This window comes from Heloderma suspectum, chromosome 4, assembly GCF_057233095.1.
Source record: "Heloderma suspectum isolate Gila_16-S chromosome 4, 16-S_ref, whole genome shotgun sequence".
In the NCBI taxonomy this organism is placed as follows: Eukaryota; Metazoa; Chordata; class Lepidosauria; order Squamata; family Helodermatidae; genus Heloderma; species Heloderma suspectum.
This window is the reverse complement of record NC_139461.1, coordinates 140,523,576-140,547,821: the sequence shown is the minus strand read 5'-3', so window position 1 is coordinate 140,547,821 and position 24,246 is coordinate 140,523,576. Positions and strand designations below refer to the sequence as shown.

The 24,246-nt window shown below is 42.8% G+C and overlaps 1 protein-coding gene across 2 annotated transcripts in view; it reads right to left on the bottom strand.

Moving 5' to 3' along the window:
- Window positions 1-16,581, bottom strand: part of ICE1 (interactor of little elongation complex ELL subunit 1) — a 58,014-nt gene extending 41,433 nt beyond the window's left edge. Inside the window, exons 1-5 of one of the 2 annotated variants that reach the window (XM_084850679.1) lie at window positions 16,369-16,581; window positions 6,894-6,952; window positions 6,339-6,373; window positions 1,155-1,173; window positions 699-810 (exon numbers count right to left, since the gene is read on the bottom strand). In XM_084850679.1, the coding sequence (XP_084706805.1) occupies window positions 699-810; window positions 1,155-1,173; window positions 6,339-6,373; window positions 6,894-6,952; window positions 16,369-16,464 (321 nt within the window). In that variant the 5' untranslated portion in view covers window positions 16,465-16,581. Of the gene's footprint in view, window positions 1-698; window positions 811-1,154; window positions 1,429-6,338; window positions 6,374-6,893; window positions 6,953-16,368 lie in introns of those variants that run through there. The other variant, XM_084850682.1, reaches the window with a different exon arrangement.
- Between the last annotated feature and the right edge of the window lie 7,665 nt (window positions 16,582-24,246).

The window sequence follows — 24,246 nt, the reverse complement described above, 5'->3', positions numbered from 1 at the left end:
ATACCCCATTCCTCACCTGGAAAGAGGCTGAAGCTAGAGTACAGCAGTAGAGCACATGCTTTGTATGCAGAAAGTCACAGGTTTATTCTACAGCTTCTCCAGTTAGCAAGAACTCAGATAACTGGGTTGCGAAAGATCTCCTCCCTGAGACCTTCGAGAGCTGCGGCCAGTCTGATTAAAGAGTACTACTGCATTTGCTGGACCTGTGACCCCTGTTGCCTACCTCATGCCCAGAGCAATGCAAGGCATGAGACAAGGCCAGCTTAGATGAGAGCAGAATGGGTGGCTAAAGCAGCATAGGAGAGTGGCTTGGCTATTTATAGCCGCAGGAGGAACACTGCTTTATTTTATTTTCCTGGGGTTATGGGGAGAAGTTTACAACTGCTACCAAATGAATAAATATTTCTGGATTTTTTCTTCTTCTACTGGTCTGTGTTGGTGCAAGAAGGGAAGGGTTTGACTGTGGGATTCTCAAAGTGCCCACAGCTATATTAGCTTTCTCGAAGTGCATTACATACTACGGGATCAAAGAACAACTCACCAGCTCTCTATGTGGGGCTAGTGTTCTTTTTCAGGCTAGAGCCTAGCCATAGGCTTCTAGGTACAGACCCCAGTCTGCTATAGTACAAAGAATAGCCAGTCTAGATGTCTGAAAGCAGGGCTCAATACGTATCTCTATTTCACAATGACCATTTTACCTTTTTCTCCTCCAGCTCTGCTTTCACAGACCCCAGCTCTTCTTGACACTTTTTTAGGGGTGATATTTTCTGGAACATTTGTTCCACTTGCTGATGAAGAGTATTGTTTTCTCTGAAACAGACATCACAGACTAGGATTACAGAAGTGGAGACCAAGCACAGGCTTAAACACAGAAATCTTAAACTAAGACAGCCTTCAAGTTATTAAGTTTTGTACACTTCTTATACCACAGGCCAAGCCATGTAACAAACACAAATGTTAATGTTCTGATAATATAGCATCCCACACTCAAGTTATTTCCCTAAAACCTACTCTGACACCTGGCTCCTTTGCCTTAGGGAAGATACAAAGGCACACCTGAGCCAGTTATTAACATCCAGAGACTCATCCAGCAGACTTCCTTGGTAACACCCAAACCCAGAGCAGTGGGCAATTCAAATGGAATTAGTTCTTACCTTTTAGCAATCTGAAGCTGTGATATCTGGTTAAAGAAAATCTGAATTGCAAGGGTTACCACCAGGGACATTGCTAGGTTCTTAAAAGATCCGGGGCACAGACCCATAACACAAATTTGCATATATATATATAGTCTAAGTGCATGTCTGTGTGTGTGTGTGTGTGATATGTGCTTGCGTGTATAGATTACATACACACATAACATACATAAGAAGTGTGCACTGACCACCCACCCCACTTCAACTCACACCCCGATTCAACATTTTGGAAAACATCCTGCTTCTGCTCTGGCCAATTTGTAGTCGGATCACTTCAGCTCAGCACCAAACCTGAGTCAATGTTTGGAAAAATGAGTCTTTATGCTTCCTGTTGTGTACCATGGGAAATTAGAAAAAAACTAACTTTTTTCTCTTGGTCAGAACTGGATGATAATTTCAGGCATAGTAGCCCCCTGGAAGGGGATTATACCTACCCAATGTCAGAAAAATAGGTGCAGGGTGTATATTTTGATTTTCTTTTAAAGGGAACTGCCAATAGCATTTTAATTCCTTGGAAGAATTGGATAACATTTTCAGGATTCAATGCCCCATCAGAGGAGATCATGTCTGCCAAATTTCAGAATGCTAGCCACAGGGATTTTTGTGCAAGGGTGGCCTTGACATTTTGAGGTCTCTAAAAGAGGACATACTCATCTCCCTATTTTCCTTGTGGACCATTGCTCTGAAAATTACAGACAGCCTACAGTTGTCCCCAAGTAAGAAACCAGCAAAGTTTCAGAAGGATAGGTACAGCAGTTCATGTGGAAGGGGAGTTCTCCAATTTGAGGGAGGGAGTGATTTGCTTTCCCTTCCATTCACCCTTCCCCAATAGTTTTTGGATAAGATTGTATGAAAATGCACAGGTTGTTAGAGGTGTCCCCCAGGCAAGAAACCTGCATGAAGGATATACATGCATGAAAATTTAGAAATACTAAAATTTATTTACATTTCACCAATGGTAGCAGCAGGGGAACATGGGTGGGAAGGTGCTATTGCACTCATGTCCTGCTTGTGGGTTTCCCGTGGCCATCTGGTTGGCCACTGTGTGAACAGAATGCTGTACTAGATGGACCTTGGTCTGATGCAGCACGGCTCTTCTTATGTTCTTAAATAGAGTGCCTCTGAGCATATGCAGAATGCTTTGCTTTCACCGCTGAGCACTTACATTCTCCCCCTACCAATTCTATTCCCCTCCATGCAACCATCCTTCCTCATCCTACCATCTTCCAGCAACTCTTCATAAAAACAGATGTCTTGTTTTGTGCAATTCTCCTCTACCTCCTCCTTGTTATGCACAAGCTCTCATTGTATCTTCCTCCCCATAACTTCATTTGTGCCAAGACTTCACCAGGATTCAGCCAATGAGTCTGTTTTCCAAACTAGGGCTCAGTTATGGAGAAACTCTGGGCATGTACTAAGTGCCTTTCCCTCACCACTGAAGCTAGAGTTCATGCAAAAAACCCCAAACCCACAAATAACTAAACATGCACAGGACTGAGGTGAAAGGGTAGTCAATTCATTAGATGGAATTGGGTTGGCACTGTATTAAGCTTGCAGTACCATGCTCACAACTCAGGACTTATTTCTGAGTAAACATGGAGAACATCAAGGTGCAAACCTCCCCGCAAAAGTAACTTGTGCTGGAATCCTATGCACTTTCCTGAGGGTAAGCCTCATTAAACATAATGGGGCTTCTGTGTAAGGATACAAAGGATTGCATAAATTAGCAATATTTATCTCCCCTCCACTTAAAAACAAACCAAAAACTCATATTTTTTTAAAGATTTCTGTTCATAGGAACATAGGATGCTGCCTTATACCAAGTCAGACCCTGGGTCCATCTAGCCCAATACTGTTGACACTGACTGGCAGCAGCAGCTCTCCAGGGTTTCAGGCAGGATTCTTTCCTAGCCCTACCTGAAGATGCTGGGGATTGAACCTGGGACCTTCTGCCTGCCAAGCATGTGCTCTAACACTGAGCTACAGCCCTTCCTATTGCTGGATAATGGCAACTGGCAAACAAAACAGCCCCAGATTTGTTTCTCTGCAACAATGAGAACCCACTCTTCTCAAAGACTTGAGTGAGGAGGAGAAAAACCAACCCTCTTGTCTGTTCGTATAAAGTCAAATACAGTTCAGAACTTCTCTTGCCCCCCAAAGAGAATTCTCTTCAAGAATTCCCCAAGATATGCTCCAGGCGGAAGAGAAAGAAAGGCTAGGGGAGGGAAGAAGAATGGTGACTGGAAATGCGCACAGGGGTGAGGGGTAGAGAGAATTTCCTAAGACAAGTGGCTCCTTTCAGAGAGGCGGTTCTTCAGAGGAATTTGGGAGGCTGTGCAGGGTTTGCAAGGATTGTAAGTACTTAAATGAACTTTATGAGGTGAGGTGGCCAAGGGGTTTTTCTAGCATTTTAAAACTGTAGAACCTATTTTAAAGCCCCAGCAGTTTCTCGGTCATGATGCCACATAGTCCTAACCCTCCCTTTGGGATTATTTGAGTCCCAGAGCTATTAGGAGAAATTAAAGTGAGGGGGGAGAAAGAAGTTTGTGGAGGCTGATTGGATCCTTTGCTGTACTGAAGCGACTACACTTCTGCAGAAGCCAAAGGTTCCACTTTGGGGCAGTAAAATCAAATGCTGTGTGGAATACCAGTATTTCACATGGAGCTCTTTCTTCCCTTCCTTATCCCACTTCAAAATTTCATTGCAGGCCAGCTCCCAACAGTGGGCATATAAGAGCAGAAAAGTAGGGGGAGAGAGGTTTTTTGCACTTCAAAAAAAACACCCTACACCAGAGATTAGGGACAGTGACCTCCTAATAGTCACCTTAAACACCTTCTGATTAGGATCTCTAATCCCCTGGGTGACTTGACAGTTTTTACACTTTGCTTTAGACTTTGAGAAAAGGAAACCTTATGCATGGCTTGCGCTAAAGCCACTGAACCTAACTATCTGAAATTTGGCAGGTTCAGTCAGCTCCATGGGGCCTGCTAAGTCCCCAGATTCTATGTATGTGGAAGCACAAAAAAAAATGTAGCTCTTTGCTTTGACAGATTTTCTTGAACATAGCAAATTTTACCCATGACTAGCACAAAAGCCACTAAACCTAACTGCCTTAAATTTGGCATATTCAATCAGATCCATGGGGGCTACCAGGTCTCCAGATTTCATGTATTTATCATACAAACTAAAAAGGTTATGGCCTTTTATGTTTTCCAATGTGAAAATGTAAAAAAAAAAAAATGGTGATTGGGACAGCTCAAAAGATCCAGGGCACAGCTCAAAAAAGATCTGGGGCCTGTGCCCAGGTGGGCCTTTTGCTAATGACGCCCCTGGTTACCACGATACTTTACCAAGCATATTGGAGAAGAAAAAACCCAACGCCTCTCACAACAGTCTATCTATGAAATTATATAGGAGAGATTGTTTACAAAAAGAGAAAACCCACATTTAGAGCTGAAATAACACTACAAGAAACAGTGGACTGCCACTTAATCCCATATCCTAATGTCATCAAGCTGTGCATTTCTCTGCCTCTGCTAGCAACAGTTACATGAAGTGGGAGCAGAGTCACAAAGTTACAGGTTAAGTTCTACTACACATTACAGAAAGGGAACAACTTGATGTGGTGCTATTTTCTGATGCAGCCCCCATTTATTTCTTTATTTGATTTGCGCCCTGCCTTTCTACCAAAAATGGCACTCAAGGCATTGTTCTCATAAATGTGCAGTTCTATCACTGTTGTGCACAGGAAGCTACCCACAGCAATGGATCAATACAGCCTCCTGTGTCTTTTCTTATGAGATAGTTGGTACTCATGTACAAAATGGATGAGCTTTATGTCTGTTACAAATGAAGTATACAGAACATTGTATTATTTCTCAGGCGCCCAAGAACTTAGGCAGTGCCCAAAACAAAACATACATAAACAGCTGGTTTTACCTTTACAATACATGTGGATATTAACTGGGAAATTATCCCCCCAACATGTTGGCATGTATTTAAAAGGGAGAAGCTTTGATTTATACAGGTGCAAACATACCTGACACAATAATGCATATATCTTGTAGGCAAGCTTTCAACGGGGGAATTCCTGGCTCATGCTCTTAGCCACTACACCATCTCCCAAAATGTACTTTCTGTCCTAACAACATCTGAAGTGTGTTGGGCAGGAACTTGAGACTAGGCCTTCTTGTTGGCTGCTTCCAGGTTCTGGAACTCCTTTCTAAGGCAGGCTTATCTAGTCGCTTCTCTAATTACATTCTGCCAGCAAGTGAAGCTGTTTTTATTCAGACAGGCCTCTGGCCTGATAAGCTAACTTGTTGTGGCTACTGTAAATACATTTTGCTCAATTGGCCATTGTTTTTATCTGTTTTATGTGTGTTACCTGCCATGTTTTGATGTTTTGTAATACTTTCTCCTTTATGTTGTATTTTATTGCTGTTAGCCATATGAGACCATTTGGTGGAAAGAAGGGATACAAACCTAATAAATAAATGTTGTCAGTTATGATGTATGGTACTCACACTCTGGATTTTTCCTTTCACATACATGTAAGCAGGAGCCTGGTTCTTTTCCAGCATGCATTTTAGAGGAAATCCCAACAAGATTTTGTACAAAAGCACCTCCACCCAAATATATATATATATATAAAAATTAAATGAAAAATCAGAGCCTTCTTAAAAATCACAACGTTTGCATTTCAACACATAGAGAAAGGAGGGGTCAGGATGTACCCATAGCTTCATTTACAGTGGGTTCTTTCCCACCATTGTCCTTTAGCATATGGCTCAAAAGCCATTCCCACTGCCATGGAAATAGGATGCCTGTTTTCTGCCAAAGTTGCCGTGGCTGCTGGTCCCTTCCTGTATGCTGTTGCCTGATGCAACCGTGAGTAATCTGAGCCTTGGCAGATTACACCATCAAGATTTCAAATGTCCAAACGTCACTACCTTTTCAACAACAACATCTGCAGCGTTCAACGATCCAACAGAGAAGTGGTCACCATATATTACAAAGCTTTTGACATGTATTTTTTAACAACAACAACAACTGCTACTTTAGATTTTCCACAGTGGTGTATGGTTTATACATACTGCATATACATAACAATTATTTTCTGTGAGAAGAAATACAGAAAAGGATATCATTGCACTTTTGTTGGTATTCTGTCAGCAAGTGGCTGTAAGAGAGGGAGAGGGGAAAGGGTTAGATGTAGATCCACAATTAAAAAAAAGAAAAATAACCCAACCCTGGTGAAATTAAGGATGTGGACACAACCTACAAACCTACACAAACCATTCTGCCTGATATATACTGAAAATAGTATCTGCAAAAATCAGCTTCTTTTGCACACGATAACAGCTCTCCAAGTTACCACACCAGCCATCGCTTTATGCACAATATACCACAAAGGAATGTACTGCTATTCTCCTCCTTTCTCAAGGTTTGGCCATTTGCTGTCCCTCCCACACACAGTTTAGGTGGACTAACAGAGCTACTGTAGTTCTATACTAAAAGGTTAGCCTGCTGGATTACACCAGGGTCATGTGCATAAGCTGTAGTTCCTCAAAGATGCTTTAGATACCACTGGACTTGAACAGGATTTCAAAAAGCCAAAATGTGCCCATGAATGAAACATGAAAAAAGATACATGTGAACATGAATACTTTTGTGCAAAAAAGAGATAAAGAGGTACTTACTCAGTATCAATTATCTTTTGCTTTAATGCAATTAAGGCAGCTACATATTCATTTAAATTCTGCAAGAAAAAAACACAGTGATAAATTTAGCCCCCTCCATCAGAATGTATCCAGGTACACTCCAAACTGGGCACATTTTAGTAGCGTTCCACTTGTTGTGGAGAGCAAAAGAAGGAAGCACAGTTATAGAGAAGATGAAGCAGGTAGCAAAAGACTACATAAACCAAAAGTCACTAAAACTAAAGCCAGAAAACTTTTAATAAAAATGGGAACAAACCTGTGGATGACTTTAGGCTGGAAAAGAGATTGCTTCCAATCATCAAAGGGGTACAATTCTGGATTGCCCATTAATGATGCTTAGTAGGGTCAGAACTGAGCTGAGTAAACAGCAGCCCATGTGGCCCAGGCCCATCTAACCAAGTATCCTGACAGTAGCTAAATCCAAACACCAGAAGTAGTGCTCAAAGTTCTCCATTCCCCAGCTGTCCAATTCCTAGACTCCAGTAGTTGGAGATCTATGCACATCCTAAACATTAGGATACAAATCAAGTTCCAAATGTAATTTCAGTGTACCATAACAGTTGTGTAACTAGCATAAACCTCTCTATTACAATGCTAACAATTAAAGCTTTAAATCAGGCTTGTAAATAGCCACTTGTAAGTCTGTGAATGGCAAAGAAGAATTGCTCCCAAAGCAGTGAAACTTTGCTGAAGTTGTTGCTGGAGTTTCCCCAGCCTAAATGTTTTATGTTTTGATTAGCACAGGCATGTGTGGGCAGGTAGGCTAGTAAAAATGTGATGGGTTTGTACTTTTGGTAGAATTATTTGTAAGGCTGCTTTAAATACTATACCATTATTTGAGCATATCTGACCGGTCAATTGACCCAAGTATTCTTTGAACAGTAATATAACTAACCACACATGCAAGGGTGAATGAGCCACCACAGACAGAACTTTCAGATCTCCCATTGTCACCTCAAACACAATACTTTTCAATAGAGTCAAGTCACATGTTTAGCTGTCATTCATCAAGCATCAGGCAGGCAAGTCATGCATGTGTGAATGAACCCTATGAATAATCAACACAGCAGGTAGAAGGTGTACAGTGGCCCACCCACCAATTCCCAGGGGAGCACATAGAGTTTGCTGGGCTTCTTGCAAAGAACACTGGTCTAGGTACACCTTGGTTCAATCTGGTACCATCTTGCATTGTCAAGCACAAGCATATAGTCAGTGTCTCTTAAAACAGGTTAGTGATGCTTTAAATATTAAAGATATGCACTCCTGCTTTGCTAATTTAACTCTTAGCATGCAATCCTATTCATGTTTAGACAGAAAAAAAGTCCTACAACTGTAGGACTTTGTTTCTGTCTAAACATGCATAGGATTGTGCCCTTAACCATTCAAATCTCCTCATATTTCCCAATTTTCCTTCTCTCTACCTTATGTGTGAAGTTCCACTGTACTGTTCTTAAATGGATACAGAGCCCTATATCAGTATTTTCAGTGAGCTACCCACAAAAACTACAAAAGTTGGATTGTGGATTGTGTTCCCTTTAGAAGGAAGCCTCCAGTCTCCGAGGCTTCTGGGTATCCAACACCCTGCTGCCAACAGGGCAGGAGGAACAACGAAGGCGATTTTCACTTCTCCATCCTCTTTTTACTAATTTTTCCTCTAGATGGGCCTTTGAGTCCATGTAGAGAAGGGGCGCTGCTGGGGGCTGGGCTGGAGAGGCCATAGGATTTCTCATATCCTGGCCTCTCCTCTCCCCACCCACAAGAATGCCCCCTTTTCCCTCCTTCCAAGGCTGCATTTGCAAATTTAGGAAGCGGCTGGCACTGTTCTTTCTATGGTGGCTGCGAGGGGGTGGGGGAACTTAGAGGCCCCTCTGATGTCATGGCAGTGTCTACGTCTTGGGAAGGAGACTCCAAACAGTCCTATGTTATTTATTTATTTCATTTATATCCTGTCTTTTTTCCTTCTTGAGCAACCTAAGGCAGAGTACATAATCCTCCTCCTCTCCATTTTATCCTCACAACAACAAACCTGTGAGGTAGGTTGGGCTGGGAGTCTGTGACTGGCCCAAAGTCAGGCAGTGAGCTTCCGTGGCTGAGTGGGCACTAGAACCCGTCTCTCCCAACTCCCAGTCCAACACTCTCACCACCATACCACGCTGGCTCTCCCAGGGACCATAGGATTGCTCTCTTAGCTTGCAATTCTATACACACTTACCTGAAAGCAAACCCCATTCAGCTCAACAGAACTTACTTCTGAGTAGCCATTTATAGAACTGCACTGTAACTCACTAGACTGTATAAAGAATCGTATATTCCAAAGCATACATACCACATTACACTGTACATAACAAGAAAACACTGCAAGAACTACACTACTTTTAAATGGGCAAGAACCTGTTGTCTTTTGCAGCAGGCAACCCTAAAAGAGACATGCAAAGGTCTCCAATCCTGCCTACGGCTGTATAGCATTGCTGTCATTTTGGATTTCGCTTCTATGTAGAGTATGAGCAACTGGCTCCTTCCTGCCATTTAGTGGAGATTCCCAGAGCTATTACTGCCAATGGGCAATCCAAGAGAATTTTCTGTGGAGGGGTCAGAGAAAAATGGGGGGTCAGAGAAAAAAGCAAGGCAGTCACAGGTGACATCACATACATGCAAACGTTCATAAGGGGTTACAACTATACACTGGATGTACGCTATAGAGGGGGTGCGCTGTGCTACAGGCCCATATGCTAGGGATGATCACATCTTGACTCCTTTCCCCTGTGCCACTAGAGATGTAAAGGCCTGGGGAAAAAAAAACCTAGAAAAACGGGGAGGGGGGGAAACGGGAGGGGGAAATGTTTTTCCCAGCAATTTTTGGGAAATTTGGGGGGGAACTTTTTTTCCTAAATTTTTCCATGTTTTTATCCAAGGCTTCACATCTCTGTCTGCCACAAACACACAGGCTCCTTCACTCATTCTCCCTCAACAGGAAGCAATGAAATGTCAATTAAGGTCTTCAAAGCCATGGCAATGGAACCACATAAATAAATAAATATGATATTTTTAATGTAGAATTTGATTGTTTTAAACTGTTTTTATTGTTATACATCACCCAGAGTGCCTGGGTGACCAGCCAGATGGGCGATTAATAAATTTAATAAATAAACAAACAAACAAACTACCCACACTGATACCTGTATGCTCTCAGTTAATTAACATCTTCTGGACTGGACTTCCGGTCGGCGCCAATGTCGCCCTTGCAGCTTCCTGCGGGGTCTCCGCGGGATGCTATCTCAAACAGCTTTTTAAAAGGTTGAAAAACCTTTTTATCTCTCCCCTGGGATTAAAAGGGGAGGCGAGAGCAGCTCTGGATGAAGTTTTGGAAGAACAGCTCTCTCGGCATGGTAGCAGGGGGGCTAGTCTACCAGAGCTTAATCATTGCTCAAAGCTGCTGAACCTCCTAATTAATTAGGAGAAAATAGGGCTGACGTGCTCCATTGTAGTTTTTGGATTAAGAAACACCAACAACATCTGAGGAATGGATTAAGAAATATCAATAATATTTGAGGACCTGCAATATTTGTTTGAAGAGAAGAATGACTACACTAAGGTGAAAAAAGGATCTCCGCCCACCTCCGGCAAAGGCTTTGAGAAGTGGAGATACAGAGGAGCTACTTGCTTTGATAAAAACTTTGTCCTTGCAATTTGCAGAACAGGCTAAGAGGCTCAATACCATCCAAAATTCCACCACTGTGGAATTCAATTTAAGGGATTGTGGATTTAATTAACACTTCTTGGCAAAAAATGGAGGCAAAGGTTAACGAGTTGCAAGATCGGCTGGCAGGGAATGAAATTACGTCACAAGCTTTTTTCAACAATTTTTCTGTCAGAATTTCTCAACTGGAGGCGTTAGCATGCAGGGCAAATGTATGTATTATTGGTATTAAATATTTACCTACTGTTGTAAATCTGTCTACTTTTGTAGATAAGTTCCTGCATGAGATACTCCCTGTGCCATCTGATTATTCATTTGATACTGAGCAGGCATTCCATGTGTCAAATGCCAAAGGGACTGGTTATACGTTTATAGTCCAATTTACAAGAATCTCCATAAAAAATTATATCCTGCGTTTGGCAATAGGCTGGAAACTTTTTTTGGAAACAAGATAAAGTTATGCTATTTCCGGATTACATCAAAGAAATTGTTGATAAAAGAAGGCAATTTACCAAGGCAAAAAATATGGCAAAACAAATGAACTTACAATAGCACTTAAGATATCCTGCTACATTTTGCATTTTTTTCTGAAGGTCAGATGAAGAAGTTTCTAAATCATGAAATGGCGGAGGCGTGGCTAAATGGAAAATCGCATGAGATTTCTGTTCCAGCACCATGAACTGGAATCTACAAACATGTTTTGCTAACTGACTATGTTTAGTCTGGAAGATACAGGCTAGGCCAGAGATGCCCCCCCCACACTTTTTCTCTTTTCTTTAAATCCTTTATGATATACTGTACAATGTATACACTCATTTATATATCTAGTACAAAATATATTAGTGATTGTTGTGATGTTGATTTTAAGCTTTATTATATAACATTATAAAATTTATTAGTGATTTGTTGTTATTATTATATATCCTTTTAAATCTCCTTTTTAAATTATTATTACCATTATTACTGGCGAGTAAGATCTTTGGCTGGTTAAATTGTTAAGCTTTATTACTATATGTTAGCTGAAGGGCAATATATGGTTACTGGAAATGAATTGTAGGCCTGCTTCCTTGCTATAAGGCTGATATGATATTGAAATGTTAGGTTGATTATTTATGCTGTACTGAATTGTAATATTGCCAATGTTATAGGTATAATTTTTAAGCAGAATGGGATTTGAAGTTTCTGTGTAATGGAGTTTAAATTTAATTTCTTTAAATAATTCTGTATATTTTTTCTTTTTTTTTTCTTTCCCCCCCCCTTCCTTCTCCTTCTGTTTTCTCTTTCAGTATTGCTGTGTCCTCTTAAGAATACTGTATTGTTGGGAAACTGTAGTTATTGATTAGGTTGTTGGTATTATTTATTTCATTTATAAAGTTAAAAAATAGAATAAAAAGTATTTAAAAAAACACACAACCATCTTCTGGATTAATCCGTTCTCCCTATAAAACTTAAATCAGTTCTGCTCCCAAGCCCATCAATTACCTATCCATACCCTACAGACTTCTGGTAGTGTACATTAGACTCCTGATTCTGGATAAATTAAGCAGTGTTCTAAATGTTCCTGCAGCCAGGAATGTGGCCACTACTCCACTGACTAGAGGTGGCAGTAACTACTATACTCCCAGCTGCAGGTAATGTGAACAGAAATCTGTATGAAGGAGAGAAGAGTGAAAACAACTGTTTGGGTCAGCAACTTCCCACACAGTGTTAGATATCCACTTAAAGCTTTGCTGGAAGCAGTAACAAAGACAGCCTTTCGCATCAGACACATGAGTCAAAAGTTGTAAAGGAACATTTTTATGCATGTGGAGGGAATCTGAAGAAGAAAATCAGCAAACAATTTGTATAACATACTGGCTAGGAAAGACTGATAGTCCAGAAGGAACATTACATTTCGATGGAAGGGAAAAGGTGAGCAGAGAAAGTCAAAATAGAAGGCTGGAACCATGGAAGCTACAGACATACGGAATAAATAAATTACTGCTCAGGGGTTTATTCCTGAAAGGCTTGAAATCCCAAATATAAATGAGGAGGCCTAGAAAAAGACCTCCTCACATATCCCCACCCTAAGGCCTGAAATGGGTAAACTGGAAATTTATGGAGAAATGTAAATACTATGTATGAAATATTTCTCTTTCAGAAACAAGCATTTTGTGAAAAGAATATTGCTACAGCCTATTCATATTTCTGCAGATCCCATGTATCCAAGATTCAAAGGCAGTAATATTAGTGGGGATAGAATTGTGATAGCATTTGGCTAAGTTCCTAAACGAGCAACACTCCTAAGACTTGATGTTGCCAAAGTACTTTCAAATGTTGTAGAATACAGGGCAACGTCAGATATTTGGTCTAGGGAGCACGTAACTGAGGAGTCTGCCAAGCATATTGCTCCTGGAAAAAAGTTTTTTATTCCAGGAGCGAGGTAGAAAGGCTTTTTGTACCCATAGCCTCCAAATCCTTTTGCTTCTCATTTGCCTCAGATTCCTCCATCTTTTGCTTCAACTGAAATAAACTAATGAATATTTGAGGAGAGACACAGGGGTGTGCGAAACCCCCATACCTTGGGTAAGCAGGGGGGGGGCTATCTGTCCCCCCCCCCACAAATCCTCACTGGCTCTGGCTGGCTCCGCTCTGCGGTGAGTCCGCAGAGCTACCGGCCGGCTCCAGCCGCTGGTGGACTTCTGGCTGCTGGGATGCAAATGGCGCCCGCGTAGCGGATGCTATTTGCATCCCTGTTCTTCAAGTAATAGACTATGTAAATCTTTATGTAGCCTATTACTGCAAAGAACAGGGCCGCAAATGGCGTCTGCTATGCAGACGCCATTTGCGTCCCAGCGGCCAGAAGTCCGCCAGCAAAACCACACACCCCCGGTCCGTGGAAAAATTGTCTTCCGCGAGACTGGTCCCTGGTGTTAGACCACTACAATCTTCAGGGGAGGCCATGCGGTCTGTGCCCCACACTGTCTAGTGGTAATGACCCTTCTTTGTAGTAGTGCCCTCAATCTGGAACACCCTCCTCTCTGTGATATGTCAGGCGTCGACAATCAAGGGCTTTTGACGATTACTAAAATGTTGTTTACCCACTTTTCCCAACCATTAACTTCTGTAAATGCTGTTCTGCTTTTAATGATGTACTGTTTTGCAATATGTTGTGAACCACTTCAGGCTTTTAAAAATGGGAAATGGTATATAAATATTCTAAAATAAATAAAAAATAAGTTTCATGTTATGTTTTATGCTATTCCTTATTTTCATTATAGTAATATTTATTTTCTGAACTCTTTCTAATACAGCCTCCTTCAGTTTCTATATGATAATGCCAAGATACACATAAGACCTTTTGCTCTCAACAATGTTGATGTTTTCTATTTTTAGCTTTTATTTTATTCATCTTTCCCAACTGGCAAAACAACAGATAGACTAAGGCTGCAACTCAATGGGACATTCTTCTGAGTAGTCATGCATAGGACTGCACTGTTAGCTCCCTTTTAGGGCAGGTGTGAGCAACATGTGGCCTTCCAAATGTTTTAGCCTACTGCTCCCATCATCTCTCACCACTGAGTATGCTGCCTAGGACTAATGGAAATTGAAGGCTAAAACATCTGGAAGGCTACAAGTTCCCACCCCGTTTTAGAAGATATGCGTTTACAGCTCTATTTCTCACTGTTTACATTTGTATTTTTTTACAATTATTTTCAGGGAAAGAATTACATAAGGAAAAAATATCACATCATCAGCAAACAGAAAAGGCATATGAACACCATCCCATACTCTCCTCCTTTTAAGATCCAATAATAAATACACACTTAGGGTGCAAGCAATCCTATCAATGGCACCCTCGATCTTGGAGACTTCCAATCATCGAACACAGGATGGGAGCGGTGGCAGAAGCAATTTTCGCCTCCTCATCCTCCCACCCTGCATATTTTGCTAGGCTGGCTTTTCAGCCCATCTAGTGATGGTGCTTGGGGGGGGGGGGGGGAGGAGGCTGGCAGAGGCCCAGGATAGCTCGTATCCTGGCCTCTCTGGTCTCCTCCCCTCCCTGTCCACTGGAATGCCTCCTTTTCCTCCTCTCCAAGATCGATTTTCCAACCTGAAAGGGAAGCTGGTGCAGTTCTCTCTGTGCCAGCTGTGAGGGGGCAGGGGAGGATCAGATTTCTGACTCCCCATGCTGAGGTCAAAGCGCTGTCTCAGACCTTGGAGAAGGGAATCTCCAGTACCTACGGCCCCTCAGACAATGCCTAGGGGCCACAGGATTGCTCCCTTAACCAACAAGAATAACAGATCAGATCCATGCCAAAATGTATAACTCTATACAGAGGAATATTTACTGAACCTAGGGAGGCTATGTCTGTATGATAATGCCAAAGTATACATACTAAGATCAGATAATAAAACCTTCCTTTTGTTCACAACAATACTGATGGTTTCTATTTTTGGCTTTTATTTCATTTCTCTTTTCCCAACTGGCAAAAGCCAAGATATATTAAGGCTGCAATCCTATACATATTTAACTGGAAGTAAACCCCATGACCTAGGACAGACCATGTTGGGAACCTCAGTTTATTTCAGGAAAGATGATCAAACCACTGAGGCTGTAATCTTATAGACACCTACCAGGGAGTAGGTTAAATTGAACTCAATGGGTCTTTCTTCCCAAGTAGACATGCACAGGATTGTGCTGAAAGAAACCAGCAAATTAATATGACAACTCTACACTGGCAGATTACTTTTCCCATGACTAAAATAATTTCATGCATTCATACATTCTTCTAATAAAACAAACACCACACTCTAAAATTCATAAATACACCACAGAGCATAATTTTATGCGCTAAAATGAACCGTCTTGTGGCACTTTAAAGACTAACAAATTTATTGTGGAATGTATAGCCCACCATCAGATGCATGGAGTATTATGGAGTTTCAAGTTTATATACATGTGGGAGCAAGGGTGTGTGCGAGAGAGAACTGTAAACCACGAAGTCAGAAGGAAATTAAATACAAAGAGTTACAATCACATAATTAACACTTTTATCACACTACATGTGTTGGTTGGCTTACTTAGTGCCAGGGTGTTTGTGACATCAGCAACAACTTTATTATAATTATATTATAATTATAATAATTAACATTATTGACCACTGTTAATAATGTGATTGTCACTTTTTATATTTAATTTCTTTCTAACCTCACTATTTACAATTCTCACCCTCCTCCCCATATACACTGGTAAATCTGAAACTCTCCAAAAGATTCCAGGCATCTGATAAAGTGGGCTGTAATCAACGAAACCTTGATGCCAGAATTAGTTGTGTTCGGGTGCTGAGGAATGCTGGGAGTTGTAGGACTTTTTGCTGCGCAAACATGCATAGGATTGTCTGTAAGGTACCACAAGATGACACGGCTTTGGCTACGACTGGCTAACATGGCTTCCTTTAGGGAATTTACGTGCTAAGGGTGCAATCCTATGCATGCTTAGACACAAAAGAAGTCCTATAACTCCCAACATGCCCCACCCAACCATGCTGGCTGGGGAATGCCGGGAGTTGTAGGGCTTTTTTCTGTCTAAACACGCATGGGATCGCGCCCTAGGCTACGTAGACGGAGGCTGTGCGTACAGCTCCTGAGGATGTAAGGCCAAAGGACCTCTTTACATGCTCTGAGGCACGTTTCAGAACAGCACAGAATGACAGCACTGAAATAAGCACCCCGCGGCCGAGGCAAGCTCGGGGCCTCCCACCGGGGCTGCCGCACCTGCTGGAGGGCCCCGCAGTTGGCGCAGGCCGTGGCCGCCTCCGCCGCGATCCCCGCTGTGGTGGTCGCCGCCGGCGGGGTCTCCCCGGGCATCATGGTTCCCGCCGCGGCCGCGCGCGCCCATCCGGCGCCCGCTAGAGGAGGCGGCGGCGGCGGCGGCGGCGATGCGGTGAAGGAAGTCCGGACGCAAGGGCCGACGTCGCGCCCCGGCCCGCGACACGCCGCCAGAAAGGGCCCCGGGCGCGAGCGAAGGGCTGCCTTCGCGCTGCCTGACGGAAAGGGCGCCGCGCTTCTTCCAGAGGGAGGCGCGCGGCGGCGGCTCGTCGCCCCCGTCAACGACTCGGCCTCCGAAGCGCCTGACGAGGCAGTTCGGAGGACACCCCCTTGTTCGAGCCGAGACAACGCCCGCCACAGGCAGCGCGGGCGAGGGAGACTACAAATCCCAACATCCAACGCGAGCGCCGCCTTTCGCTTGGAGGAAAGCAGAGACCGAGCGGGAAGAATCTCCACAGGGGACGCCGCGTTAGTTCGCGCTAAAGCGGGGAAGAGTCTCGTGGCGCCTTCGAGACGAACGCGTTTCCCACGACAGAAGGTGTGACTATGTGTGTGCTTGTGAATGTGGCCTGGGCGAGCCGGTTGGGCCCTCGCCAGCGGCGGGGGCCCCGCCCATTCGGGGCATGGCCCCGCCCACTGCTGGATGCCCCTCCCCGCAGTACTTGCCCAGAAGTAATTTGGCCCTTCTATAATTAATATTACTGTCATGTACGTTTCTATATTGCCCCATGGCCAAACCTCTCTGGGTAGTTTACAAAACTTTAAACATTAAAATACAATATACGAAGTTCAAGAACCATTTACATAAAAGCATACGGATGGCCTTGTAGGCCCCTTCCAACCCTAAAGGCTTCCCATACCTGGCAGAAGCTTTCATGGACAATGTCGCTTCATCAGATGCATGAGGAGTTAACCTGAAGTTGGCAGGTTCATGTATGCATGGGGTGGGGGTGGGGATTATTAATTTAGTAGATTTCTATCAGCAATCTACAGAAATCAGAAAGTACAGAAGACGTTTACTTCTGTACGTTTACTACGGAGGACAGCAATGACAACTCTTGATAAAATAGTTAAGAGCAGAGACATCACACTGACAACAAAGGTCCGCATAGTGAAAGCAATGGTATTCCCCGTAGTAAGCTATGGCTGCGAGAGCTGGACCATAAGGAAGGCTGAGCGAAGGAAGATAGATGCTTTTGACTGTGGTGCTGGAGGAAAATTCTGAGAGTGCCTTGGACTGCAAGAAGATCAAACCAGTCCATACTCCAGGAAATAAAGCCAGACTGCTCACTTGAGGGAAGGATATTCAAGGCAAAACTGAAGTACTTTGGCCACATAATGAGAAGACAGGATTCCCTGGAGAAGATGCTGATGCTAGGGAAAGTGGAAGGCAAAAGGAAGAGGGGCCGACCAAGGGCAAGGTGGATGGATGAGATTCTGGAGGAGATGGACTTGACCTTGGGGGAGCTGGGGGTGGCGATGGCCGGCAGGAAGCTCTGGCGTGGGCTGGTCCATGAAGTCATGAAGAGTCGGAAGCGACTGACCAAATAAACAACAACAAGATTTGTATCCTGCTTTTTGACTAGAGTCTCCGAAGTGGCCTATAATTTATTTATTTATTGGATTTATTTCACTTATATCCTGCCTTTTTTCCTCCTTGAGCAACCCAAGGCGGCATACATAATCCTCCTCCTTTCCACTTTATCCTCACAACAACAACCCTGTGAGGTAGGTTGGGCTGGGAGTCTGTGATTGGCCCAAAGTCACCCAGTGAGCTTCCATGGCCGAGTGGGGACTAGATCCCGGATCTCCCGACTCCCAGTCCAGCACTCTAGCCACTACACTACAGTGACTCTCTTTATATTTAAAATTTAAACATAAATTTTATAAAATTTATATTTATAAAATTTATATTTTATAATATTTATTAATATTTTATAAAATACAGCAGATTCAGACCCACATACTCAAAACAAAAGCAAAACTGAACAATACAACCAGCTCCACTTGGGGCAGCAGCCAGCATCTGTTATTCCTTTTCACAGGGCAGTTCATTTTAGTTGGCTTTTTTGCTCCCTTGTACGCTCATGGAGCAATTCCTCATAGGCTTGCATACGGAGTGAAACAGCCCCCCTGCCGAAAAACAGCTACAGGTTGAGTGACGTCCTCTCCCACCAAGGACCCTTGGGACAACAGGATCCCTGGCAGTGGGATGGATTCCCCCCGCCCAGCCAATTGTTGGCAGGGGGGCTTTTTCTCACCCCATGCAAATGAATAGAGAAATTGCTTCATTCAGTGCCAGGGAGTGTGTGCAAGAGAGAGAAAGAGGGATCAGAGAGAAAGAAAGAATGAAAAAAGAGCCAGAGAAGGGCACTGGGGCAGGAGAAAGAGGGGCCAGAGTGAGAGAGAGAAGGAGGAAATAGAAGGAAAGAAAGAGGAATCAGAGAGAGTGAAGGAAAGAAGGAAAGAAAGAATAGCTAGAGACAGAGAGAGAGGAGCCAGACGGATATTTTTTATTGTTGTTGTTGTTGTTATTATTATTTCATTTCCATACTGCCCCATAACCAAAGTTCACTGGGCAGTTTACAACAACTCATTAAAAATACAAAGTATGACATTATGATAAAAACAGGCTAAAAAAATTTAACACAAAAAATTTAAAACGGCTAAAAAACAATTTAAGTCAACAATTTTTCTTTAATAGACCTGTTCAAAACAGCAGACAGAGATGCCCCATCATATGCCATAAAATGCCTGGGAGTAGATGGCAGTCTTAACCTGATGCCGGAAAGATGACAGTGTCAGCACCAGGTGGCCCTCAGTTGGGGCCTCAGATCTCCAGCACCAGGAGATCACCGTTGGGCGCTAACACTGAGAAGGCCCTCTACCTTGTTGCCAATTTCTGAGCCTCCCTTGGAGGTGGCACTTGGAGGAAGTGTTGTGTATTTTATCCCAATTACAGATGTCTGGGAACACCTGGTCAAATGTTGCCACTAGATTATCTAGGCGGGCTTTCACGGTGTCATGGTCCGCGGGTGGGTTCTGCGGCCATTGTGACTGGGTTTGCAGCTTATTCCAGTCTACTGGGCTAACAGTTAAACGCGTTCACTGATTGACATCAGCCCAACTAGGATTTTAACAACTCACAACACAAAGGCATTCTTCTTTTTAAAATTTCTCTGGGTCTTTCCCGGGATCAGGGAACGGTTTGACTAAGTTCCTCAAATCAAGTGGAGACCATGGGGCATGTAGTAACACTGTCCTTTTCTCATCCCCGGAAGGCACTTGGCACACATAACACTGAAGTTCCTCTGGCCTCTCTTGGTCCTGACCGGAACCCATGTAGTGGAGCCAGGCGGTGGCCTGCATGGTGGTGACTGACTGCAGGCATCAAAAGGAAAGTCTTCAGGAGTCTCATCTTCAGTAAAATCTTGTCTAGGGGTGCTCCATTGCAACTTCTGACCAGAATTCCGAAGTCCCTTAATTTCTGTTTCAAATGTTTACTATTCTCTGTGTACCAATCATAATATATGTCCCTCTGAGGCTGATTTATCCTTGAACATTGACCCTCTAATTGGGTTCCGAAACACACAATGATTTCTAATTTAAAGCTATCCTCAGTTGGGAACTGGAGCTGGGGATCTCCTGCAATGTCCCTGTTGCACTTGTTTAACCATTTACAAGTCTTGGGACTATAATTGTCACCAGGATCCCCATTCCTGGTGATGGCATGGGAATCCTCTTTCTTTGTCCTGACCCCATCTCCTCAGTAAACAGAGACTAATACAACACCTCCTTCACCAACGTTCTGGCCATCGTTCCAGCTCCATGCCTGGATTGGCTAGTGGCTTTCACTGGGCGTCTTCGCTGATGCAGGAACGCAAAAGACAGACGAAACAAGACAAACCCATGCCTTTCCATGGGCACCCCCTTTCCTGGTGGCAACTTCACCAAGTTGCTATGGTCTCTCCGGAGACCATCCCATCTTAACAAGAGACTCAGACAGAGCTCACCATTTCAAAAGTCCGTCCTGGGCAGCACCATGTTGCCGCTGTGAATCTGGGCAAGGGACAAGGAGGACGCACACTGTCTTTTAGGAATCCGAGCCCTTAAGGGTATTTTTCAAATGGGTTCCCTCTTTTCCCAGGATGGCTGGAGCCGGGGTCCCTCGAGACCTTGGATGGTCATTTATCCCAAATGCCAGATCCTGGATGAGACCTCAAAGTTTCATGGCAGTGGCTCAGCTGGACTTTCAAGGACCACACTGACACAGTCCGCACTTGCAAAAGCTTTAGGAACCAGAGAAAGAAAGAGAGAGAAGCCAGAGTGGGTAGCTCATGCACAGGCTGCACATTCATGCACGTACACACAAACACAGATAAGGGGCTCTCTTAACATTTTTGTGATTGGTTCCTCACCCCCCTACAGCAGTCAATTTGTGGTTGTGCCCAGGGCTCTTTTTCAAAATGCCATATGTGCCCATGGGCCCGAAAAGGTTGGAGACACCTGGTTTAAGGTGCCAGAATCTGTGAAAGCTAAATGACAATCTCACATTAGTAATTAAGGGCACAGAAATATGCAAATTCAAGCAACAAGTGATGGGGCTTTCTTTGTAGCAGTTTAATAAAGGCTTGTAACTCCAGGTAACATACTCCAGATGGCACCAAAGATTATCGAGGAAAGACTCCTACAGACAGTGTAGGAGTCAGTGTAGCAGTAACAAATGTTAATATAGCATAGTGCAGATTATTGAAACTAACTGATAAACCAAATAGAGGAAATTTGAACCTGAGATTCCCCTATCTACTAGTTACTTACATTTTTAAAAGTTACAGTAATTTCCACCTGATATCCAGATTATCCATAACCAACATTTGTGACACAATGCATTTCCCTTTGTCTCATAAAAACTTATTTAATGAGAAATGCTCATTACATCTCTACCAATTTTACTGTAATGTCTTGTGATTCTTCACTATATATTTAAGGCAAAATTGAAAATAACGCATTCATCCATTTATAATAAAATGAAGAAAAAAAGTAAGATGATGAAAGAGAACCTATTATTTAGAGAGCATTTTTAAAAAGAGGAGAGGGAAAGAGATATTAATAAGACTAGGTGAACAGATTTGATTATTAGATTATAAACCTGCGGGCAGCACCAGTCAATTGCAGATACTTTATAAATGATAATAAATGGTACCTTACTGATGGTGGCATTGCTCTATAAATTAAAGACGTGATTGAGTGCGACAAATTAGAAACTTAGGAAGAACAAAAACCGTTACAGAACCATTGTTGGTAAAAGGGGGGGGGCAAAAAACAATACTGGGGAGAGACCATCACCCCCTGGACGAAAGCTCAAACCATGTTGTGATGGAAAATAAAATCAGAAGGCAGCTGGATATACATTTATCCAGGTCATGACAAAGAGAAACAAAATCTAGATATGATAAAAAAAAAAAAATTGTACCTTGTAACAGTTGTGGAGCTGCTGACAAGAGGAGAAGCAGAACAATTGAATACTGTGCAGTGCTGAAGCACATGGAAAAGTGACCACGATACTGTAACATTCAACATGTTTGTGAGCAGAAAATTGCCTCGAATGTCCAGTACAATCACATTTCATTTCAGAAGAGGGAATATATATGTATGTATGTGTGTATGTATGTATGTATATGTGTGTGTGTGTATATATATATATGGATTAGTTAAAAAGGGTGGGGCAGTGGAGGTGGGTGAGAGAAAAGTCAAATCATCAGGGCTCAGAAAAAATGTATACTACAAATTAGAAAGGGTATGAACAAGTCCAAGAGGATGCCAGCGTAACAATATCGAGAAGGCTTAGAAAAGAAAGTATTGCTCAGATGAGTAAAATAATAAAAGAGCACAAACCCTGACAAAGCAAATGTAAATTCATGATAAAGCAAAACAAGAAGGAATTTGTTTATCGAATTGCTAAAAGCATGAAACCAACCAGCAAGCATTTCTTTCAATACAGCAGAAGCTGTTAACCAGTCTAAAGGTTGGACAAATTCATGAAGACAGCTGCTGGTAGACCTATTAGCCATGATAACGAAATGGAACCTCTGTGTTTGGAGGTGGTATACTCCTGAATACCAGATGGTAGGGACATACAATGGGAGAAGGCTGTTGCCTTTATGTTCTACTTGGGGACTTCCCCAAGGCATCTCATTGCCAACAGGATTCCTGCTGGAAGAGATGGACCTTCAGCCTGATCCAGCAGGGGCTCTTCTTAAATTGTTACTAATAATAATAATAATAATAATAATAATAATAATAATATCATCTGAACTGCACCCCTTTGGGGAAATTATGCATCCCACATTATTAAACTACAAATGTCCATCTTGAATCCATCAAACCTATAAATTGGTAATCTCTAGCCTCCAAACTGTGACTCATGACCCATGCAAATTGTTCTTATTCCTTCAGGATTTTCTATAAATAAAATGTCTTCATCAGGAGATATTGAAAACTGTGCTTTAGCCTCTATGCGGCTCCATGGCAGTGGCATAATGCCACCCGGCACCACAAGGTCTTGGGTTGACCAGGGACATATTCAAGGATGTCATTTAGGGAGGGGAGAGAGTGACATTCCCCCCCCCCCGCCCAGTCTGTCTGTGCGCGTATTCTCCTCAAGAGCATTTATGTTTCTTGACAACCCACGCTGTTGACTATTGTTTTAGGGCACAATTCTATGCATGTTGAGACAGAAAAAATCCTACAACTCCCAGCATGCCCTAGCCAACATTGCACCCTTAAATAGTAAATAGGCCTGTATGCAACAAAATGGCGACCACTGAATTTGCGTTGTTACCTTTTAGTAATTTAATTGGGAATATAAGATCAATTTACAGGATGGAATAAGGGAGACCTGCCCTCCTTGCCTTTTTTTATTCCTCCCCCCAGCAGCTGTTTTAAGACACTACAGTGAGCATGACGTATCTAAAACTTGGGGCAGGAAGGGACTGAGGCTTGTGAATTTCATTAAGGACCCCTCTACCTCTTCCTCCACAATTCAAGCACTTCTTGAATATATCCAAGAGCATGAATGGAAATCTTACCAAAATTGTGCCTTTATCTTGCACCAAGAAATCTGTGACGCCATGGTATTGTTTTTAAAGCAGTGCATGCACATTTACTTTCATTATTTATCCATGTACATGGTACTTTACACAAAAATATAAAAAATTAGAGGACAGGTCCTTGCCCCAAGGGCCTTATAATCTAGAAAATGGTGAAAGGGGGACAATGGAAGAAAGAAAGGGAAATGGGAACGGGGGTAGACAGTGGAGGAATATGCAGTTATTGCAGTTACACATAAGGGAGGTTCACAAGACACACTCCATGCACTGAAAGAACATGGAAGAGGGCCATGGGACTATGAGGGCTAGCCTTAACTGTACTGCTGATGGACAAGTAAAAGATCTTTGCCTTGCAAAGAAAATAAATCACAAAGATTTAAAATAACATTGCAAAAGAGCTCTGGGGATTGGAGAGGAAGGATCATTCGTGAATAGAGCTCAAATTATGTGGGGAAAGATCAGGGGGTCATTATGAAATCCACAAGCCCCAACCCTTGACCCCCTCCAATTTTAGTCAACCCCCCGCCCCCGTACAATTCTAAAAACATTAGCAAAGGGGGCTATCGCAAAAGGTAATCCAAGCACTATTTGTGATATAGGCACCAGCCAATAGGGGCCCTCCACAAATGGATCTTTACTGTTCAAGCTGCAAACACCAAGCTTTCAGAACTGTTTTTCGAGAGCTTACCTCAGAAGTAGTCTGACTGGCTGCAGA